The 20,695-nt window shown below is 40.0% G+C and overlaps 1 protein-coding gene across 1 annotated transcript; it reads left to right on the forward strand.

The window, feature by feature from the left end:
* The first annotated feature begins 348 nt into the window (after positions 1-348).
* On the forward strand, positions 349-17,071 carry mxd1 (MAX dimerization protein 1). The gene is made up of 6 exons (XM_088430795.1): positions 349-1,107; positions 1,702-1,801; positions 9,111-9,140; positions 11,882-11,996; positions 12,216-12,375; positions 14,177-17,071. Exons 1-6 carry the CDS (start codon positions 1,041-1,043, stop codon positions 14,371-14,373), a joined length of 669 nt encoding a protein of 222 aa, XP_088286921.1. The 5' UTR covers positions 349-1,040; the 3' UTR covers positions 14,374-17,071.
* The last annotated feature ends 3,624 nt before the right edge of the window (positions 17,072-20,695 follow it).

Genomic DNA, 20,695 nt, shown 5'->3' on the forward strand with positions numbered 1-20,695 from the left:
GTGACGGAGGCGTGAACACTGCAGGATGGGGCGTTACGATACCACGTAACCAATGATTTTTGCGGGCTTGTCTTTATTTGACCAATCGATGTGGATGAGGGTTTCTCCTGCACAACCTCCATTGTAGGTCCAGTTTTAACATTATTGGCATGTCACGTGAACCGAAATGGCTGTTTACTGACTAGCTTCGTCGGACGTGCTGTCATTCCAATGACTGACAGATTCAACGCCCAATAGACTTGTGGGTTACCGTTGCCAATAACCAATCACATCTGAACATACACAAACCTATTCCATGGACTACGAATTAGTTGTCTTCCAAATTCTACAATATGCACTAGTCAGAAAGACTATTCTCAAGACACCTACGCTATCTAATGTTTGACTTCTTACATTTTAACGACTGGCGAACTCGCTCAACAACTATCTCTTAGCTTGAAGTGATAAGATTGGGTGACGTCGGCGGGTGAACTTTTAGAAAGACCGACCCCGATTATAAACCCCTGTGGCTGGCTCATTTAACGAGGGCAATATTTAAGAATTTGGAATAAGGGTAGGGTGGGCTAGCTCATAATTGAGCAAATTGCCACGCAGTTTGAGCCTTGTCGGGACTCGTTTTCCTGTCATTATTTTTGAAATGCTCGAATATAGCGCCAGGCGATAGATCATTTGGTCTGTGAAGCAAAAGCCTCGGTTTCTACTGGTTTGACAGTTGTCTCCAGTGAGGGAGTCAAGCATTCAAATTCCTACCGAAAGTGTTAGCCAGAGCAGCTAAAAGCTACTCTCAAACGTGAACCACATCAGCTGACGTTTTCGGAACAGCATCGGGGGGAGGAAGCAAGTGTGTCTTGCTTTGTCTTGTCATACATTTTAAGTTTTCTACTACCCGTCGATACTTTGTCGGTGAGACAAACACTTGCCTTAAAATAACCGCTTGGCAGAGGAGTTTTGAGAAAGCTGCTTTATCGACGACGGGCAGATTGTGTTTAGCCACGGGATCCCCCATTGGATTGTTTTAATATCAGTGAATATTATTGAACATGACTGCTGTCGGAATGGTGCAGATGCTGATCGAAGCAGCCGAGTATCTTGATCGCAGGGAACGAGGTAAAGTATAATATTATTCTCGTTTGTTTGGATTTTATGCTTTGGCAATATGCAGCGACACCCCTCCCCCTTTATGTGGCTTGTTTGTGCACCTATCATGTTAAAACAAGGACGATCCTTACATGTCTGCTTTAATAGATTTTACATAAAGAGACTGTGCAATTGCTTATTATGTTTTGCAACGCTTTGTATTATGCTTTGCTCGTCTGCGAAATATGTTTATAGCAATTAAATGCTGTTGCGATAACGCTAATCTTTCGGCAAATAGGAAAATTGCCTCTCTGGTTGCATTGCACGCATTTTTTCCTTTTTTAGTTCTAAATTGAACAATTTAATGCGATGTGGCCAGAGACATTGTTTTTATGATAGCCCCTCCTTTCCTGCTGTTGTGGTTTTCTAGTAGGGTTTATTCCAGTTCAAGATGACATCATTGTCCAGGCAGACGGGGAAAAATACAATGTAAAGACAAGGCTTGGAGCGTTTGTGTCTTTAGTTCAAATATTCCAACATAACTACAAGCATAATGTTCTTTAACTATTTCTTAATTTGGCCTCTGGACATTGACTCAACGGCTACTTTTCTATGTGCTTGCAGAAGCTGAGCATGGCTATGCCTCCATGCCACCTTTCATCAGCATCCGAGAGGGGGAAAGTTTGAAAAGGAAGAGCAAAAGCAAAAAAAACATAAGTAGCAGGTAAAATTGATCACCTCTGGGTTAGGTCCCTACCCAGTCAATTTCATATCTCTCACCCATTTCTTTTTCCTACCCCTTATCGTGATCTCATTGTGTGGTTCTTTTTTTTTTTTTTTTTTTTTTTTGGACATCTTATCAATTTACTGCAAATGCATTTTAACACAGGTATGTTGGTATTGCAGAATTTGCAGGAGAGTATCTGTCTCATTGGCGCAATCAGGGATAGGCAACTTAAATGATGGAGAGGGACACAATTTTTCATTAGCATTTTATGCATGAACACAAGCACTTTGGAAAAAACAAACAAAAAGTGATAGAACCGTGCAACAATGAGTGGTCCCTCAGGTTGGTTGGGAATATTTTACAAACTAATGAGATTGGTAACATGGTCTATCCTCAGCTATAACAATCGAATAAGTGCTATGTAAGCCCATCTGAAAAAGCACCCGCTAAACTAACTGATGACCAACATTCAATCAGCGAATTCACATTTTCTTACGTGACTAAACAAGGGCAAGTGGTCACGTATCAATAAGCTCTGTATTGACAAAATGAAAGTTTTAATTTTATCAAGAAAGTGTTGTTTTCTTGATATAATTGTGCCTCCCCCAGTCATCCAGCCACAAATCACAAAATTAAGACTTGTTTTTAAAGGGCTTCTCCAAGTTTTGAATGATTTCATTTGCTGAATTTTGATTTGAAAAATGAATTAAACTCAATTCGTAGTTTGTCCCTGGCCCTAATTATTAATGAAAAGTGCAAGAAAATAGTGTTAAAGAGTTGTTGTTGGGTTCATGTATAGTAGCTATGAAATATCGACAAACCACTGTTCAAATTACTGTTACAAATTACCGTAATTCCCCAAATACAATACACACTTTTTTCCCCAAAAATGAAGGCCATAAGTATGGGTGTGTCTTATAGACGATGAACTTATTATTTTATTTTTTTTTTGCTTATTCAACACCATTCAAGGAAGATTGATCTGTCAGCCACATAAGCCGGGTTTTGGCGCACAGATGCTCGTTTTTATATCAGACGTATTCTGATTACTTACAAAAATTACCGTAACAGGACGAGCTCGAAGGCGGACATCAGATGGCTGTTAGCAGCAGGTGTCTGTTGCAGCTAACAGCAGTTTATGTTAACTGAGGTTGTTACGGCATTATTTTCAATAAAAGAAGCGAGCAGACTAAACCAAGGTCAGAGTCCATTCTAGTACACAAACTGTTCACATGCAGGACTAATATTAAAATCGAGAGAATCTTGTAAAAGTTATGACGTCTCCAGCTGATTCAAATCTGGTGAAACACAGATGCTGCGCAACTTGGGGTATTTATGGTGTAGCTACCTATTTTGTTGATAAAAAGGTATATTTGATCTTTTTTGTGTTTGATGGAATTACTCAATGACTGCTGCAAACAAGTGTCTGGCTGATGGCCACTGACCGCGTGTTAAGGCAAAGTGGGTCAGTCAAGGTGACTGAGGGCAACATTTTAGCGGTGACGGTTCTGACAACTGGATCACCTCAATGTGGCTGCTTGAATGTAATGTACAGGTCAGATTTTGTGTGTGGTCTGACTTTGATAAATCAGTCTAGTCCGGACGGGTTTGTGTTGTTGCTGCACCTCGCTGTTGAATGTGGGCTCTGTGGTGAGATTATTGTTTAGTTTTCCGGTCTAGCCCTCCTGCCATGATCATTTATTTGGTGTCAGTTCTTACATAGATAACACTGCGGTGTATTTTTACTCTCCATATTACTCTATTATGGTTTTGTAATATATTTGGTTGCAAAAGTGTAACCATCAGTACATCTTGAAACTGCTCAAGCAACTGTTGAATTGTGTGACAGTTAACATTGTCAATTAAAGAGACTTGGAGTATTTCATTAGATTGTCTGTGGTAAAACAAAGATTATCGGTCATGATAGCGATACAGTATTAATAGTATTATGGTATTTTCGGCAGTATAAGGCACAATAAACATTTAAATATCAAACAATTAAATAATATTTACTTGAATCATAATTATATTTTTTTAAACTCTTGATTTTTCTCGGCATTGATCTAAACAGTCTTTTCATGTAATCAAGAGGTATTTTGTTGCCATTTTTCAGATAGTACTTTCCACTAATGATCTTTATTCTTAATTTCAAAATCGCAAAAGTAAAGAAAGGGTTGTGAAGTTGAGCAACTTGAACTAATAAATGTTAAACCACTCTGCATTTGATCAAAAATCAAATCTACAATTGAATGTGCTAACAGATCATGAACAGTGTTTATTCGAGAAGAGGGCAAAAAGGAATCAATAGGATAATCAATGGGATAAGATAGTGTATACTTAAACAATGCTCATTTCCGCCAGCAAGTCCACTTGCACTTCTTGTGAATGTTTTTTTTTTTTTAACCTATTCTCACCACTTCTAATGCACTAAATAGCCAACTTGTAGAAGGCTTTCCATAGTTCCCATCATACTTCAATGCCGTCACAAGTAATTTAACCTTAATTATATTATATATATGCGATTGGTTGGCAACCAGTTCAGGGTGTCTCCTGCCTACTGCCCGAAGCCAGCTGGGGTGGGCACCAGCAAGCCTGCGACCCTTGTGAGGAGAAGCGGCTGCATATACGCAGAAGGCAGAAAACAGTAAATATAGTGCGTCTTGTAGGCAATCAGTTGTGCACGTAATACACATAATATTATAGCATGCCTGGACCATTGTTAATACTTTTCCAAGACAACAAAGATAGTCATATTCAGGTGTTAAAGACGCACTATATTTATTGTTTTCTATCTTCTGCTTAGGTTACTGTCTATAAGACAAATGCTGATGTCTGGCAGCATATTTCTATTTTTGAAACATGTATTGTGATTCCAGTCATAATGGAAAGTAATTTTAGCTCTCGTTAAAACAGGGTGAACACTGAAGTGCAAGTCTCTTAGCCATTTTTTTTTTCTGTATTGTGATTGGTATTTAGATACATATTGTTTGATAAAAGCGTCTTCAAAATTGATTTAGTTCAGATTTCCATTTGCTTCAATGATTTAGGATGTACAATGTTCTCGTCAGCACGTTTATAACAGAGACTGGAACTTTGGCTAAAAAGTACCCCGCTAACAGAATTACTCTTTCTCCACCTTAAATACCCGAAATATTTGTCTTTTATTGTTTTGAAATAATTTCTGGTATAGTTGCTTTTGTGATAATATTGCTGTACTTAGATTCAGATGGAGTTTGTATGTTCTCTGCTAAGCTTGGCTTTATTTTGGGATTATTTTGGTCAATATTGAAATATTGATTATTAATCACGATTATTCAATATGTTTGGTCAAGCATGTCTATTTATTGTACTTTTTTCAACATGCAGTACAGCAGTATAAACAAGGTTTTAAGATACTTTGAAAAAATAATAAACTAAGATAAATAATATCTAATAGAAATTCACCCAAAACAAGGCAAAACTCGGCACACAGAGCAACACAGATGACTTACTTGCCGAGTGTAAACCAATGAAAAAAAAAGAAGCCTACTTAGAACCAAGCACCTTATTTGCTTTTAAGCAAATTTTAATCAATTAGCAGTCAAAATGTCATTTTTGGTCATTTCAAACCGCATTTATTCCAATTTTTTGGAAATCGGATTTTTCAAAATGTATATATAATATGTATGTAGGTAGCCGTCTTTCTCAATGTTAATATCGCAGAGGATCATCTTAATTAATTGTGGCAGCCAATATTGTGATCGCGATTAAAGTTTGATAAATTGTGTGCCTACTTAGGCAACATTATGGCTATATTGTATCCTATGGTGTCAATTTCAACTGCACCATGGAAAAAAAAAACACGAGGAGCTTATATGAACTTGAATAATTTTTTGATAACATTTAAAATCTGTAGTTGTGCTTATTAAATTGATATTTTTCTAACTCTTTCAAACTAATAGTTGGTGATGTTTTCGTAGCAGGCTGAGGAGTTCTGTTAATCATGTGACAGCTCATAAGCTGGAAGAAGATGGCTTGTTCCACATCTTGTAGTCCCCTCCCCAAAACAAACACCACTGTAATTTGTTTTTATTTGACAGCTGGTTCCAACGCCAACAGTGCAACAAGTTGCCTAGCTGAGCAAAACATCGAAACATTTTCTGAAGACTGACAATCATTTAGGAAAAGGAAGCACATGACACTGACCGCACTGGTACTCTTTTCTCTTGAAGATCTTCCCTGGAGCATACTGTAGTCCTGACAACACTCAACTAACTTGGATCATTTTTAAGAGTTGAGCAGGCTGCGTGCAACTTAGTGCTCACGGTGCTGTTCTGAAATTAATCCTTCACTAGGTGTTGTTTGGAAATTAATTGCCCTTTCGATTCAGGGCACTAAAAACATCAAGTGACAACTGACTTTCTTTTTTTTTTCTGTTTTTTTATTGACACTTTTTATCTTCACTGAAGTTTGACAGATTTTTTTTTTTTTTTTTGGGGGGGGGGATTTATTTATTTATTCATTTATTTATTTATTTTAACTACAATGTCACGCGGGCTACCGAAATCGCTAGGCAGTCGACCAGTAGACTGCGAGCAACACATTGAGCAACCTGCCATTGCATGTTTTTTTTTTTAATTTGTGTCCTTTAATGAAAAATAGACAATTATGAATACGTGGTCCTCGGTGTGATATAATTTTGCTAAAATTGCACATTCAAGGCATTGCGGACACTCACTTGTGATGGTGATTGAGACAAGGTGTTTGTACCATCAGCAGATTCAAATATTGACGAGGAGTATCAAAACTGGGTGGCCAAGTTTTGTGACCTTCATTAAATCAGTTTGGTAGTCTTTTTTTTTTTTTTTTTTTTTTTTAGATGACTTGTTTCCCTTGTTTTGTTTTGTTTTTAATTACTATAACTGTGCTTTGCTAGTGTGCCCAAGCTGTAGAATGATGTATTATGAAGTTCTGTTGTGCTTTTCAGTCAATAGATCTAATCTTTACAGCATTTGCCAGCAGCGACTAGTATTATTATTATTATTATTATATTTTTTAACTAGGACATGAAATTCAGATTTCTTGAGCGGAAAGGTAGTTCTGAATAATTTCTGCAGCTAACCCGAGTTAACATTGTAAAATGTGGATCAGAGCAAGTGAATAAGAGTGTGTTCATAAAGAATTTCTCAGTGTGAGTAGAGGCTTCTTCATTGCCTGTTGTTTTTCTATGTAGTAGATGTGTGAGTGGTGGGGGATGGGCGTGTGTCTATGTGCATGTCAGTTGTGGTGCCTTTACCCTCCCTCATCATGCCTCTGTTTCTTTCCTCTCTCGCTTTCTCTCTCCGTAACACCCCCCCCCCCCCCCCTCCCACACACACACACACACACATACATACTCACACAAATACAAAGTCTCCACACACATACCTCTCTGTGTCCTCCCTTCTATAGGTTCCCACTCTTGGCAGGGAGAGCATCAGCTCGCTCCTTTATCACTCAGATGGAGAGATTCCTCCCCCACATCCCACATGTACATACTTTTGCTATATAACTGCATTGCACTATGTAAATTGCGCATCCATGTTGAGCTACTAAATGGAGTCCTTTGCATGTTAGACAGTCTGAGAAGTTTTTTCATCATATCCGTCAGAATTTTGGCCCTCAGCCTATTATATTGTAAGTCTAATTCATATGCATGTTTTCTTGACTTTTGAGCAAAACACAGAATCAGAAAATAGTAATATTTCAGTTAACGGCTCATTTTCTCTGTGGCGAGGACAAATGTATAGACGAGAATTTTGCAAACCTGTCGGAGAGCCACAGGGAAGAAAAAACAAGAGTAAAGGGAAAGAAAAGGGAAAAATAGGATAAAGAGATGTCAAGTTGTTGCTCCCTTTAGTTTGTCCAATTAGATGCTGCAAGAGCAAGTCACCCATGTGATTTTGGGTGACCGTAACGAAATAGTCATTAAATTAATGAATTGTTCTATACAAGGGTCACCAACGTGGTGCCCGTGGACACCAGGTAGCCCCCAAAGATCACATAAGTAGCTCGAAGGCCTGTTCTGCAAATAGCTTACAAGAGATAGAACATTGGTGATTTTCTATGAATATTACAAACAATTATACATAAACATTGCATATTACACTTGATTTACATATTTACTACAGCCACCTTGATTATTGTGAAAAATTATTAACATGATCGGTGTCGTCACATAAACTGGTAGCCCTACGTATTATTCCGTACCAAAGAAATAGCTCTCAGTTTCAAAAAGGTTGGTGAGCCCTGGTCTATATGCTATTTCAAATTATGCAATGTTGTTTTATAAATGAGGGCAATCTTAATTATTGAACTTCATTTGTAAGCATGTGATACAATGTCGATAGAGGGCTCCACATTGGACAGGGCTGACCCTGGGTTGTGGTATGGTCCTTCTGCCAGCACGGTTATGTCACAAGCGGCTGGCTGCACTCTGTAGGAATTCATATTCAGTTAGAGGGGGCCAGTACAGTTGAGCACACCAAGACGATACTCCCTTGACGATACCCCTGCAGCATGCAGGTTTGCAATTATCAAGTTCCACTTCATTTCAGGTGGCAGGAATAAAGACCCCCTCAGATTAAGATGAGTCTAGATGTTAAAGTTGACAACATGTTGTGTATACATGTGCCGGTGCATATTTGAGTCCCATTGAGATGAGGGGGCAGAAGCTAATTTTGGACACTGGGTCAAGGGTTCAGGGCGTCTGCTTGAGGTAGTAGTATGAAATGAGAATGCAGATGTATATTTTCCCCTCAGACACCACCACACTTGTTTACATAGGTCAAGCAAATTATCAGCAAAAAATTTACTGACACACATCCATTGAATTGATTATGCTTCATTTTATAACAGGCAAGAAGAATGGAATTTAATTCTGTTACTTATTCCAACCTCTGCAACAGTTATTCCTTTTTCTGCCCAACTTCCCGTTGCACACAGAGTGGATTGTCAGGCAATTTAAAGAGGCATAGACCTACTTAATGTTACTGGTTGCTGTTAATACGTTTACCGTTTGCCCACATTCTCACATGTTCACATGGTCTTTAAAAAGCACAGCTTTCCTTCCCAGAATGTCCTGCAGGTTTTTACCAAACCTAGTCGTCTTTTTGTCCATTTTCCTTGAAACACACGTCAGCCCACTGGCTGCCTCAACCTCCTACACAGCCTTTTCTCTCTCGCTTTCTTTCTCACACCCCCACAGTATGCAGTTAGACTGCAGTAATTACGCACAAAGGGCTATCCTGTTATATTTGGTTGCTCATGTTTTCCTTTATCTCCACAGGTCTACACACAATGAAATGGAGAAGAACAGGTATGTAAACAGTCTATTTCAATTGCTTTATGTAATCCCAATAAAGCACATAAAGAATGTGCTATTCCTCCAGCCACAAGAACATCCAATTTGTTCTTCCACATCTGCCCAATGCAATCTCTTTAAATATGTGTAGAAACATTGCACCGTCAATCAGTTATTACCATTTTCTCTACGTGCAGAGTATTTTTACATCCTTTGAACGCGCAACATTCCTAATGCCGCACAATGTATCCAAAGCCCCCCCAAACTACATTATGAGCAACTAGGCATCGATGATACAAAAATTAGCAATAATGAAAGTTCCTACATTTTCTAATTTGCATGCAAATTGAAGCTTCTCTAAGGGTAGTCTTAGCTGCTATGAACTTCTTCAGTCCAAGAGTTTTTGAGACTACTTTATCGGTGTTGGTCGCAACCGATCTGTTGCTTCACTTGTATCAAGAAGCAATTGAGCAATGGTATCGGTCAACCGCAAGTTTTCATGAGAGATGCCTCTTTATCCCTAATCATGTTTTTGACACTGATTTACAAAAATGCCTGCCTATAAAACGTACCTGTAAGCGCTTGTGCAAGGCGGATTTTACCATGCATTCCAATATACACGCATGTCACAGAAAACATTTCTCATAGCTTTTGCTGAACCTAGCTCTAAATTTATAAATATTATTAAATATATATTACTGTATTACACATTTATTATTTTGGTTTTGTTTTTGTGACAGAAAGGAACACTTCTGTTTTCACTGAAACGCGTCACAAATCTATAGTTCTAGTCTGCAAGTTTGTGTACTATAGTTAGCCATTGGCACAGTGCCCCTCTGGCACTTAAACCAGAATATCCTGCTCCCAACCCCCCTACACCCCACCTAGTAACTTGGACACTGTGTCTGCACATTGTTGTCAACAAACATTCACATTATGTCACACAGCAGACGAGGGCATTTGCGTGTAATGACCTGTGGACTTTAGAAGTCAAATGTGAAACAAACTGCTGCTTTCATTCATAGAATACTGATTGGGCTTCTTTGTATGTACTTTTTAATCTTACTTTAGCATGCCTAATCACTTCAGCCATGATCGGACTATGCTCAGATTGTATAATGTTTTTCATATTGACAGGGTGTATACTGGACCTTTAACAGACTCAAACTGCCCCCTTTGTGTGTACAAAGCCAATACAGTTATGTTAAAATAAAACAGAACACAATGATTTCCAAATCATCTTCACCCTGTTTTACTGAATACACTACTACAAAGACATTTGATGTTCAAAATGATCAACTTTATAGTCTTCAGCAAATAATCATTAACTTCAAATGTTAATGCTGCAATATCTTCTAAAAAAAACTGGTGTTACACAGCCTTGCCTTTTGTCAACATTCAATGAATATTTGTTGAATATAGCTTTGTAGGTGGAATTGTTTCCCCTTTTGCATGATGTACTACTTGAGCGGCTCAACGGTGTGAGGTCTCATTGTATTCAAGGCTTCAAAATGTGCCACGTAGTTGAGCAAAACAGTGCCCACCCGTATTGTCTGTTTGTTACAACAGTATGGCTTTGGAGTAAAAGAGTGCAGGTACTAGACTGACCTGCCTGCAGTCCAGACTTGTCTCCCATTGAAAACGCGTGATTCATAATGTGAAAAATATGCGGGCTGTGCAACGAGCAAAAATGGTTATGAATATCACCTACAAAGCATCGACAATAAGTGTCCTCAGTTCTCAAATATTTATTGAATGTCGTTCAGCGGTAAAAATGACATGTTGCAGCCATAAAACTCAAAGTTTATGATTATCTGATAAAAAAAAAAAAAAAAAAAGTATTTTGTTAATTTGAATGTTAAATATCATATCTTAGTAGTGTATTCAATTCAATAGTATGTTGAAAATGATTGCCAATCATATTCTTTTATTTACGGTTAGGGTTTGCACATAATATATATAAATATGGCTGGTTGTACATTACATTCTGGGAGTGAAGCTCACCTGTAGCATACAATAAATGAATCGCTCACCCAGCCTTGAGATGCAAAAAAAATCATGACCAAAGCAAAGTCTTTGGAAGCGTCTGACATAAACAGTCCCACCCACTCATGCTCACACACGCACACTGGCACACACGCACTTTTTTGTAAGGCTGTGGACGGAGGTGTGTTGCATAAGCCGGATCAGTCACTTTGAAACACCCACCAGACCTTAGCAACTACCAGAACTGTCAATTCAGAGTGATGCAGAGTAGAGCGATGGATTTAAGAAAAGGTATAGGACAGATGAGAAGATGAATAACTGACCTCTGCGCATGTTGTATGCCTCATAGATGAGTATTGTTGGGTTAGAAATGTTAATAGTCCTTTGAACCCATTTCTAAAAGTCTAGTTAGCATATATTTGCAGTTCTGTTTCGCCCCTCCAGGCCGCCAGAGGCGCGCGAAGGCTTATTCCGTGCTTTTAGCACCGCCTCTGGCGGTCCTCCGGGGAGAAATAGAACCGCTGTTACATACGTAACTGTCGTTTATTTGCCGCATGGTTTTGTAGTTTCAAGGGCAGATCTTTGCACAAGTTAAGTGTTCAGCTTTCCTTCTGCTGGGGGTTCCATTTCCATCATTGTTTTCTACAAATAGAGTAGAGCTTAAAACATCGGAACATTTACTTGCACCGATATGTTTTGCTGGTTCTCTGCCATACAAAAATCAGGTCACGTGTAACTGGCTCAATATCCCCTCCCTCCTTTTTCTCCAGACGGGCACATCTACGACTCTGTTTAGAGCGACTGAAATCTCTGGTTCCGTTGGGTCCAGACGCCAACAGGCATACCACCCTTAGCCTGTTGATGAAGGCCAAAGATCACATCAAGGTGTGTCTGCTCGTATTTTTGTCATCTAAGCATTGCTATTCTGCTCTTTGTGTTTAAATCATAAAACCGCATCAATATATAGAGTTTATTGAAATAAAAACCGCCATATTTCCACTAAGAATGATGGTACTGTTTGTCACAGCATACTGTAGTTGTGATAAGTAAACCTGGAATGCACGACCTTACGCTGTACCATATTTTCACTTGTTCGCTTTGCAGAAGTTGGAGGAAAGTGACAGACGAGCTCAGCACACCTTAGAACAGTTACAGAGAGAGCAGAGACATCTAAGAAGGCGTCTGGAGCAACTCGGCGTGGAAAGAATCCGCATGGACAGCACCGGCTCCACTGTGTCCTCTGACAAATCCGACTCTGACCAAGGTCAGTTATGTATGCAATGTATTTATTTTATTTTTGCTTGGAGGATGATCTCACCTTGTTTTGGTCTTGCATCTTCTGGTCCAAGTGCCTAATTGCGATTTAACAGCTGTATCAGATTCTCTGAGTACAATTTCTTGTACATGCACAGATGCCAGAACTCAACATCGATAATAAATAAATAATTAAAGACTACATGTTGTTTAGGAAACTGTCCTCTCCCTCACTGTTTATTATTAGGGAAAACCGCTACCTAGAGGCAAAGTGAAGTCAAAGGTTTTTGGGGAATACCAGTAAAGTAGAAAATTTCACTTGTTTTTATCCATCTCAAAACTCTGTCATTTTGCTTTCCACGTCTGCTTTTGGTCAACTAAAAATCAGTCTCAGCTTGACTCAACCCAGAAAACAGATGAGCGGGGAGGGTTGTTACATCAGCCTTTTCGTATTTGGAGCATTTTGGTTTTAAGTCAGATGAAAAAAGACATCGCTCATTGACATTACCGAGCGACACTAAAAACAATTGGGTTAAAACTGACCTAATTATTTGATCAAAAAAGAACCAAATCTCGTGTTTAGGTCAATTTGACCCAACCTTCGGCGTTGTTTTGCATATTGGTTGTTTTTATATAAAACAAAAAGTGTTAGTTCAGATTAACCCAAATTATTGAGCCTAACCTTTTTTGACCCCTAATTGGGTTATTTCTATTCCAGTTCTCATTTTTTGTGTGCAATATGTCACATATTATTACCTCAACAAAAGTCTAAATCATTTTCAAACACAACCATCCCACCAATTGTCTTCGTCTTGTAAATGTCTTTCAGCTAACCAAACTAGCACAGCAAAGAGATGCAGGCGCTTTTGAGAAACTAGCAACATGCTAAAAACACGGTTTTAGCTTTGCTTGCGGCGACAGTAAATGGATGGATGTATTTTGATGGCGTGAGACCTTTAACCCCTGGGGGTAAATTTTGACCCAACTCGGGCTTTTTGATGTTTTTGATGTGTTTTATCAATGGAAACGCATACAAAAAAAACACTAGGAGGCGAAAATATTGCATAGATTGTCAACACATGATGACTTTCAATATGTCACGTTGCGGTCCGCTTAAAATGCTTGCAAACGGGAGGTCGAGAAGTATACCCTGTAGGTGTCAAACTTAGCTCATGCCAGGCTCATTTACAGAATTGGAAATATTGTCAATTTTCCACATATTGTTTTATCATGCATTTCCCACAATTTTTGCATTTCTCCTTTCAACAGCAACTCGCGTAAAAGAAATGTTTGTGTTGACACCACAAAACCACAGGGTGGCGCTAGCAGCCAATTTATGACATTTGCAAGCCTTTCAATGACTTAGATGATTGGCTTAGCCCGGAACCCATAATGCGAGTCTTCAAAAGTCATAATACAGTGGGCCCCCGGTTTACGAGATCGATCCGTTCCGCGGTTCGGATCGTAACGCGGATTCTCCGTATGGCGGGCAATCGAAACCTGTGTTAATTAGCTAATGTGTGTAAAACCCCGGGTAAAAACATCAAAATTGAAGATACATGTTAAAAATCGGTATCAAAATAGTATAGTAAGAGCTACGTGTGTCTATAATATATATGTATGCAATTGAATAACATCATAAATAAAAAATATAGACAGGACCTTCGAGTGAGTGACGAGCTTGTTCTGGCCAAGTTCCCCAGTGAGGGTAGCCTAGGGCCCAGGCTAACATATGACAATAAAATACTTGAATCTCCCGAATGATCTTTTGCTGCCATTCTGATGACTGATTTCTTCCCCGTTGCCCACAGAGGACCTGGATGTGGACGTGGAGGGAACAGACTACCTGCTGGGTGACCTGGAGTGGAGCACCAGCAGCGTGAGTGACTCGGGGGACGAGCGGGGCAGCCTGCGCAGCAGCTGTAGCGATGAGGGCTACGCCAGTGCCAGCCTGCGGCGCCTGCAGGACACTCAGGAGAGGGCCAAGCAGCCGACCTGCAGCCTATAGACGTCGCAGGTCACCGGTCCGTCCCTCACCTCTTCTAGACCGGTTCCCAGAATGCGTCACCGCGCCCTGGTCGCGTACCCACCTCAACACCCCCCTTACCCCCTCCAATCAGATGTGTCGGGTCCTCTCCTACTTGTCTCTCCGTCCATTACAAATGCTACATTCAGCCAGAGAATGTTCTTTTACAATATTGCACTGCCTCTTTTTGTATGTCCCAAGGGGTACGGGAAGCACTTATGAGATTTCAGGCACACAGACACGCACTCCGTCATTTCTTCTTGATGCCTCGTAAGACGGTGCTCCAGTAAGGTGTGCCACACAAGCGGGCCTTTGTTTCTGCCCAGCTCGCCACAGTCATCTGTTGCCTGTGAACATAAACATGTCAACTTTTTCCATAGAGCGCTTGAAAAATCAAAGTCCCTTTCGTACTTCAGAGGTCATCTACGTATGAGGTGTTTGAAGGACATAGCATGAAACAGCAATATGAGCCTCACTAGCAAAGCATCCTCACCCTGACATTTTTGTTCCGCACCCGGACACTGGAATGTTTAGGGTTGATGCTTTCTGCCGCTCTCTGACGACTGTGTTGTTTTTCACGTGTGTGCTTGTGTACTGTATGTTTATGTTTGCCTAAATCAGGCAATGACAGTGATCGCCTGTCAGTTTTTATGACCAGCCGCCTGGCCTCTTTGCGGAAAGTTTCGACAGGTGTCGTGCGCTATTATCCGCTATTGTTTTGAGCAGGTCCAACCTTGGATTAAAAAAAAAAAAGTGGCTGAAGAACATTCCGCTCAGCAGAGAGATACAGTATGAGCAAGCGAAGGCTGAGAGCATTATTTTGCTTTTATGAGTCGATTTTCCCGCCATCAGCCTGCAAAAAGGAAAGTCACCCTAACAGAATGTCTCCTTCACGTTTTGCTGTGAGTACCAAGCAATCGAGGACACGATTCTTTGTTAATGCCTGAAAGACCCTCTCTTTTGTCTGGCCTTGTTAGCTACGGTATTTATTGTTTTTGAAGAAATGTACATTTACTGTAATGTAAATAGTTTACAGATGTCTATCAGAAGTATTTATTAGATCCGATGAAGCTAGAGATGAATATAAATATATATTTAATTAGTTCTGCATAGCTTTTGTTCTTCTCGTGAAGTTTTATTGAGAGTTTGACATGTGGTAGTTTGTTTGCACAGCCTAGTCAATCCAGGATATTTAGAAACGTCTTTTGTGCCTCAAGGCTTTGTGTCCGTTGACATGTTTGGCCCCGATACATTAGAAGAATTGCTACCCTGCGGTCGATGGTGCTTCAATACCACCGTGGATTGAAGAATTATAAAACAGAAAAGGTGTTGGCCTTGTTTAAGGTGGTAGTGGTGGCAATAGTAGTAGTTTGACCTCCCTCAAGGAGCAACCAAAAACAAAGCTCTGTGGCATTTCATCTCCTTGTTAGGTCACAACGACATGCACTGAGGATCGCAGTTTGCTTAGAATGTAGATGTTCTCCATCCTCCAGCCAGCATGTCCGCTTGTTGCCAGAGGAGTTTCCACCCTTTCTGACAGCCGCTGTTAATGGATCTGGGTTCAAGCATGATGGTACTCAAAAAATGAATCTATAGAGAGAGAAAAAAGAAAGAAAATCACAAAAAATCGATATTGTTTTCGCAGTGCGGAATGCTGCTTTTTGTGTGTGAAACTAAGCCTCTTCAACAAGCGAGGAACTGTGTAGCAATTTTATGAAGAGGATGTGAAGGGAAATGTGTTTCAAATTGGGTATTCACTAATGTGCGCATGTAGTAAGTGTGTGTCAACCCCGGCCAATTGATTTCATGCGTCTTGATAAAGTCATAACAAACAACCCCCAAAATCTGGAAGCCGACATTTACAACAGGACTGCTGTAACCGTGCGCACTTTATTGAGATGAAAGTAATCAGTTGGCCAAGTGTGTTTTTTGTCATCAGAAAGAGTTATTTAGGGGGATGTGTTAACAATAGTTTGGTTTAAACGTCAGTTTGGTTGTATAATGCAAAAACAAAATATTGCTCGCTTGAAAAAAGATTCATGTGTTAGCATTTAATTTCTCCTCCGTCTCCCCATCCATTGCCTCGTCTTCCGCCAATTTGCACGTTTAGGCCCGACCCCGATCCCCACATCCACACGTGCTGCTCTGGCGCCTGTGGTGGATGGAGAGTCCCTGACCCTGGTGCTTTCCACATCTGCCTGAAGCGGTAGGTGTTGGGTTTCGAAGAACAACCAGTTGTTTAAGCTACCGGTTTCAGCGCTGATGGATCTTGCGTTCATGTTTGTAAAGTCATTTGATTTGTGCATTCTTTGTGGCTACTATTGCCTTAAACTGACCTAAAATGTAAAAACCCAACAAATGTGTACTACATGTTTGAATATGAGCTGTCGAAATGTAAGGTTTATTCTTTTGAGGCGTTCTGTCATGCATTAACGCAACACACACAAACGCACACCCAGCATCATCACCCCATGAATATCAGTCAACCGATGCCGCCGCCTTCTAAAGCGGCTCATTTTTTCTGTATGTTCAAAATCAACTTAAAGGGGGACATTTTGTGCACTTAATTTTTAGGAATTGGACAAATGAAATGAGTTCAAATGTGTGGCTGCAATTTATATTTGCCAGTGAAAGTAATAAAGAACTTTGAAACCCTTGGTTACCAAACCTAGCACCTTGACATTGTCTTTATTTTTTTCATGGCGCAGAAAATGCTTCAACAAACAACGGCAATGTTTTTGTAGCTGGACCGGTATTAAAAAATAATCCTTTTGGAGGCATGGGCTGTGATGAGTTAACGGGCTCTGCTTTTGTCCGACACGAAAGACATGGTAGACTGGTTCTCACCGGTGTTTTCAGAATAAGCTACTTGCCAAATCCAACGTTGATCACAGCCATCTGGCTACTGCGCACACAAAGCCAGGAAAAAGGAAGATGGGGGGGGGATGGGTGTGTTGAAAGGATGCTTTTTTCTTTCCATTCTGACGTGATGCAATGAAGGCAGCCGTAGAAAACCTATTTCTTTTCCTTTAACCCCCGGGGGAAATTTTGACTCGACTCAGGCTATTAGATGGTTTTAATGTGTGATATCAAAGGAAAAGCATACAAAAAACACTAGGAGGCTAAAATATTGCCTAGATTGTCAAAGCATTTTGAACTTCAGTATGCCGTCCTGCCTTCCCTTCTAAATGCTTGCAAAATGGAGGTTGAGAGGTCCATATTGCAGATGTCAAATTTAGCCCATATAAGGCCCATTCACTGCCGTTAAAACTGGAAATATTGTCAATTTTAGACATATTGAAAAACCTGATGTTTTATCATGTATTTCCCCGACTTCTGCATGAATCCTTTCAACTGCAACTCGCAAACAGAGTGCAATAGAAAGTTTTATTTTGAGACCACAAAATCCCTGGGGGGTAGCGGACAATTTATGACATTTGTAAGCTTTTTGATGACTTCGTTGAGTGGCTTAGCCTGGCTTCCATAATGCAAAGTTCTCGCTATGCATTGCGGGACTTGTAGTTGACAAAAGGCTTCGATCCAAGAACTCAATGTTGCAGGGAAGCTTTTATTTTGCTGCAGGGAAGCGTTTTATTTCATACAATGCATAGAATTATGTCTGCATATTCCTGATGGATAGGGCTGAGGCCACAACATTTTGAGGGGTTGAAAGTAAAAATGTATTTATATTTGACAATGTTAAGACCCTTTCAAAGTAAGCCCAAGTTAGGTGCCAGTTGGGCCAGGTTAGTGAAAAATCCCTGGACACCCAGAGAATAAATTTGTCCTGAAAGCTCGGTTACTTAGTTTTTGGACTGCTGTACATTGAGAATAAATGGTCATTTTCATTAGGTTGTAAATGGCAATGGCAAACCTCGAACAAGAAGTAGATGAGCGTAGTGAAGTAACCCACCTGCTGGAGTGTGTTAAGTAACTGTCATCGACGTAGTTATGTAAGTTGTGTATTTATTTACAGTTTGTGTGTGTGTGTGTGTGTGTGGGTGTGTGTGTGAGTGTGTGTGTGTGTGCGTGCCTGCGTGCGTGCATGTGTGTGTGGGCAATAGTAAGCGGTCCACCAACCGATCCCTGTGTCTTCGGTTGCCAGGTGACTGGCCAAGTTCACTTTGACCTTTGAAGATTCTCACACGGCTCACCGACACCCTCCGCGCACTGAATGCAAGTGACCCTGTTTTGCCTTCCACATCCATGCTGCACACTCAATCATGTGTACCCCGGGGATTGATCATTCGAGTCTCAGTCATGTTATGGTCATCAGCGGTGCACACATAATGTGTTTTGCCTGCTAGTATCCTGATAAACATGACAAAATTGCTCTTGTCACAATGTTCACTTCTAGGCAGTTCCTTTGCTTCCATGGTTTATATCACAGGTGTCAAACTCAGGGCCCAGGAGTCAGATCTGGCCCACCACATGATTTCATAAAAACCCGCGAAAGCAAATTACGTATATGCATGGACTTGGATAAAATGGCTCAATTCATTCAAAAGATTTTCAAATATTAATTACAACTTGGACAAACAATTTTTACCGCCTTCTAATAACGTGTATATCGCTGACATTGATCCAAAACCTCATGAGTTACATTTTGGTGAATTTTCACACGTTATTTTCCACAAATTCTCAATCCATCTAACCTAACTCTTGCTAAGTTTCACAATGCGATGCTAATGGTTGAGCAAACTTGTGAATTTTAGGTTCTCCTGAAAGTAAAAATTTTGGAGATGCAACGATTCCGCCCAAAGCCAGACATTTACCCCGATTTCTTGGACCATAAGTCACACGTTTTTTTTCTTTTTTTTCTTTTTTCTTAGTTGGGCTGGTGTCAGAGAAATCTCAGAAAAGAAGACTAGGACAAGCCTAGCTGCTTAAACAGCAAAAAGAGTAACTCAGACCAGCCAAGATTGACTTTTCTATGCCGGGCATAGGGAAAAAAAAGCTTGGGCAAATGTAACTCGTGGGTCTTCCAACGCCAGTTTTCCACTTGCCCAGCCGTTCCCCCCGGCTTTTATTGAATAGAAGCATAGCAGATTACAAGACACAACAAAAGAGCCAGCCGGGCGCCACCGGCAGCTGGGCCAAGGTCCCGGCTCACACTTTCGTGCGTCAACAGTTCTATCTAAGGACAGGGTCAAGATGAACTAGGATTGCATAAATGGGTAACAATGAACTAAGAACATAATGATAACAACCTAATATATGATTCCCTTCACAGCTGGTCCTCTATGAAGTAAGATTGCTCTCAAAAGACGCATGCGTGTTTAACAATTCGTATGAGTATAACTAAATTGTTTTGAGTTTACGGAGTGAAAACTTGAAAACATCAAGATGTCACGCCAAGCTACCAGGCAAGTCGATCTGTGAGTCAGCTGCGCCGCCATTACAGACCAATTTAACATTTATATGAATGATTTGCAAACAATTTATGGATTTGAGTCAAAGGTCATTAGCTTACGAGCTATAGAATTATCCTATGATGTTACAACCTTTTGTAAAAACTTTGGATCACTCCTCAGGTTTAGCATCATCAACAGCTGATAGTTTGCAACGTAAATGTACAACTGATTCATAAATTATTTTATGAAAGTGGACTGACTGTCACAATGTGTTTTTAAAGGGATAGTGTGTAAGATTTAGACAGCTTTTCATTCCGGCCAGTAGGAGGTGCTGCATTTGCCATTGTCCGTCCCTATAACAAACATGGCCGCATCACGAGAAGTGCCACCCCCCATGTAATATCATTTAATGATAACTAGACCTATGATTATATTTAAAACGTACTGGTGGTCATCAAGAACACATTCATTTGCAAGTTTTTGAAATTTACAATCATTTAGTTCATTGCTTTTTAATGAAAAACAGTCCAAATCTTACACTGTCCCTTTGACAGATTAACTGCGGCGTAACCACGACAGTAAATAAGTAAACAATAAATAATATAAAAATCTTTATTTATAATTCATGAATCTTTATTTAATAATAAGATTCCTCTGCAGCGTTTGTGTGAGCAATTCAAAGGAAAGCGTTTTTCCAAATCAACTGCAGTGCTTGTTTGTAGCTGTAATAGAAGCTTCCCAGCAAAGACTGCCTAGAAACAACACCTTTTCATTTTCTAGTTAGTATGTGAAAACTATTCAATGAGATTAGTGGTTACCACGTGTGCCACGCGGTTCTAAGGTTGTAGGTTCAAATCTCGGCTGGACTCTTTGGTCCTTCCGTATCCCTCCCCCCCAAAAACAAACAAAAATATCAGAACAAAAAAAACTATAGGTCAACTATACCAGGA

Source organism: Hippichthys cyanospilos, chromosome 1, assembly GCF_059441005.1.
Source record: "Hippichthys cyanospilos isolate Australia breed blue-spotted pipefish chromosome 1, RoL_Hcya_1.0, whole genome shotgun sequence".
NCBI lineage: Eukaryota > Metazoa > Chordata > Actinopteri > Syngnathiformes > Syngnathidae > Hippichthys > Hippichthys cyanospilos.

Excerpts from the sequence above, each read along its gene's own strand:
- mxd1 (XM_088430795.1), top strand. The coding sequence starts at position 1,041 with ATGACTGCTGTCGGAATGGTGCAGATGCTGATCGAAGCAGCCGAGTAT. Across the intron at positions 1,802-9,110 it reads AAAAAAAACATAAGTAGCAG|GTCTACACACAATGAAATGG; the intron begins GTAAAATTGATC and ends TTATCTCCACAG. Across the intron at positions 11,997-12,215 it reads AGGCCAAAGATCACATCAAG|AAGTTGGAGGAAAGTGACAG; the intron begins GTGTGTCTGCTC and ends TTCGCTTTGCAG.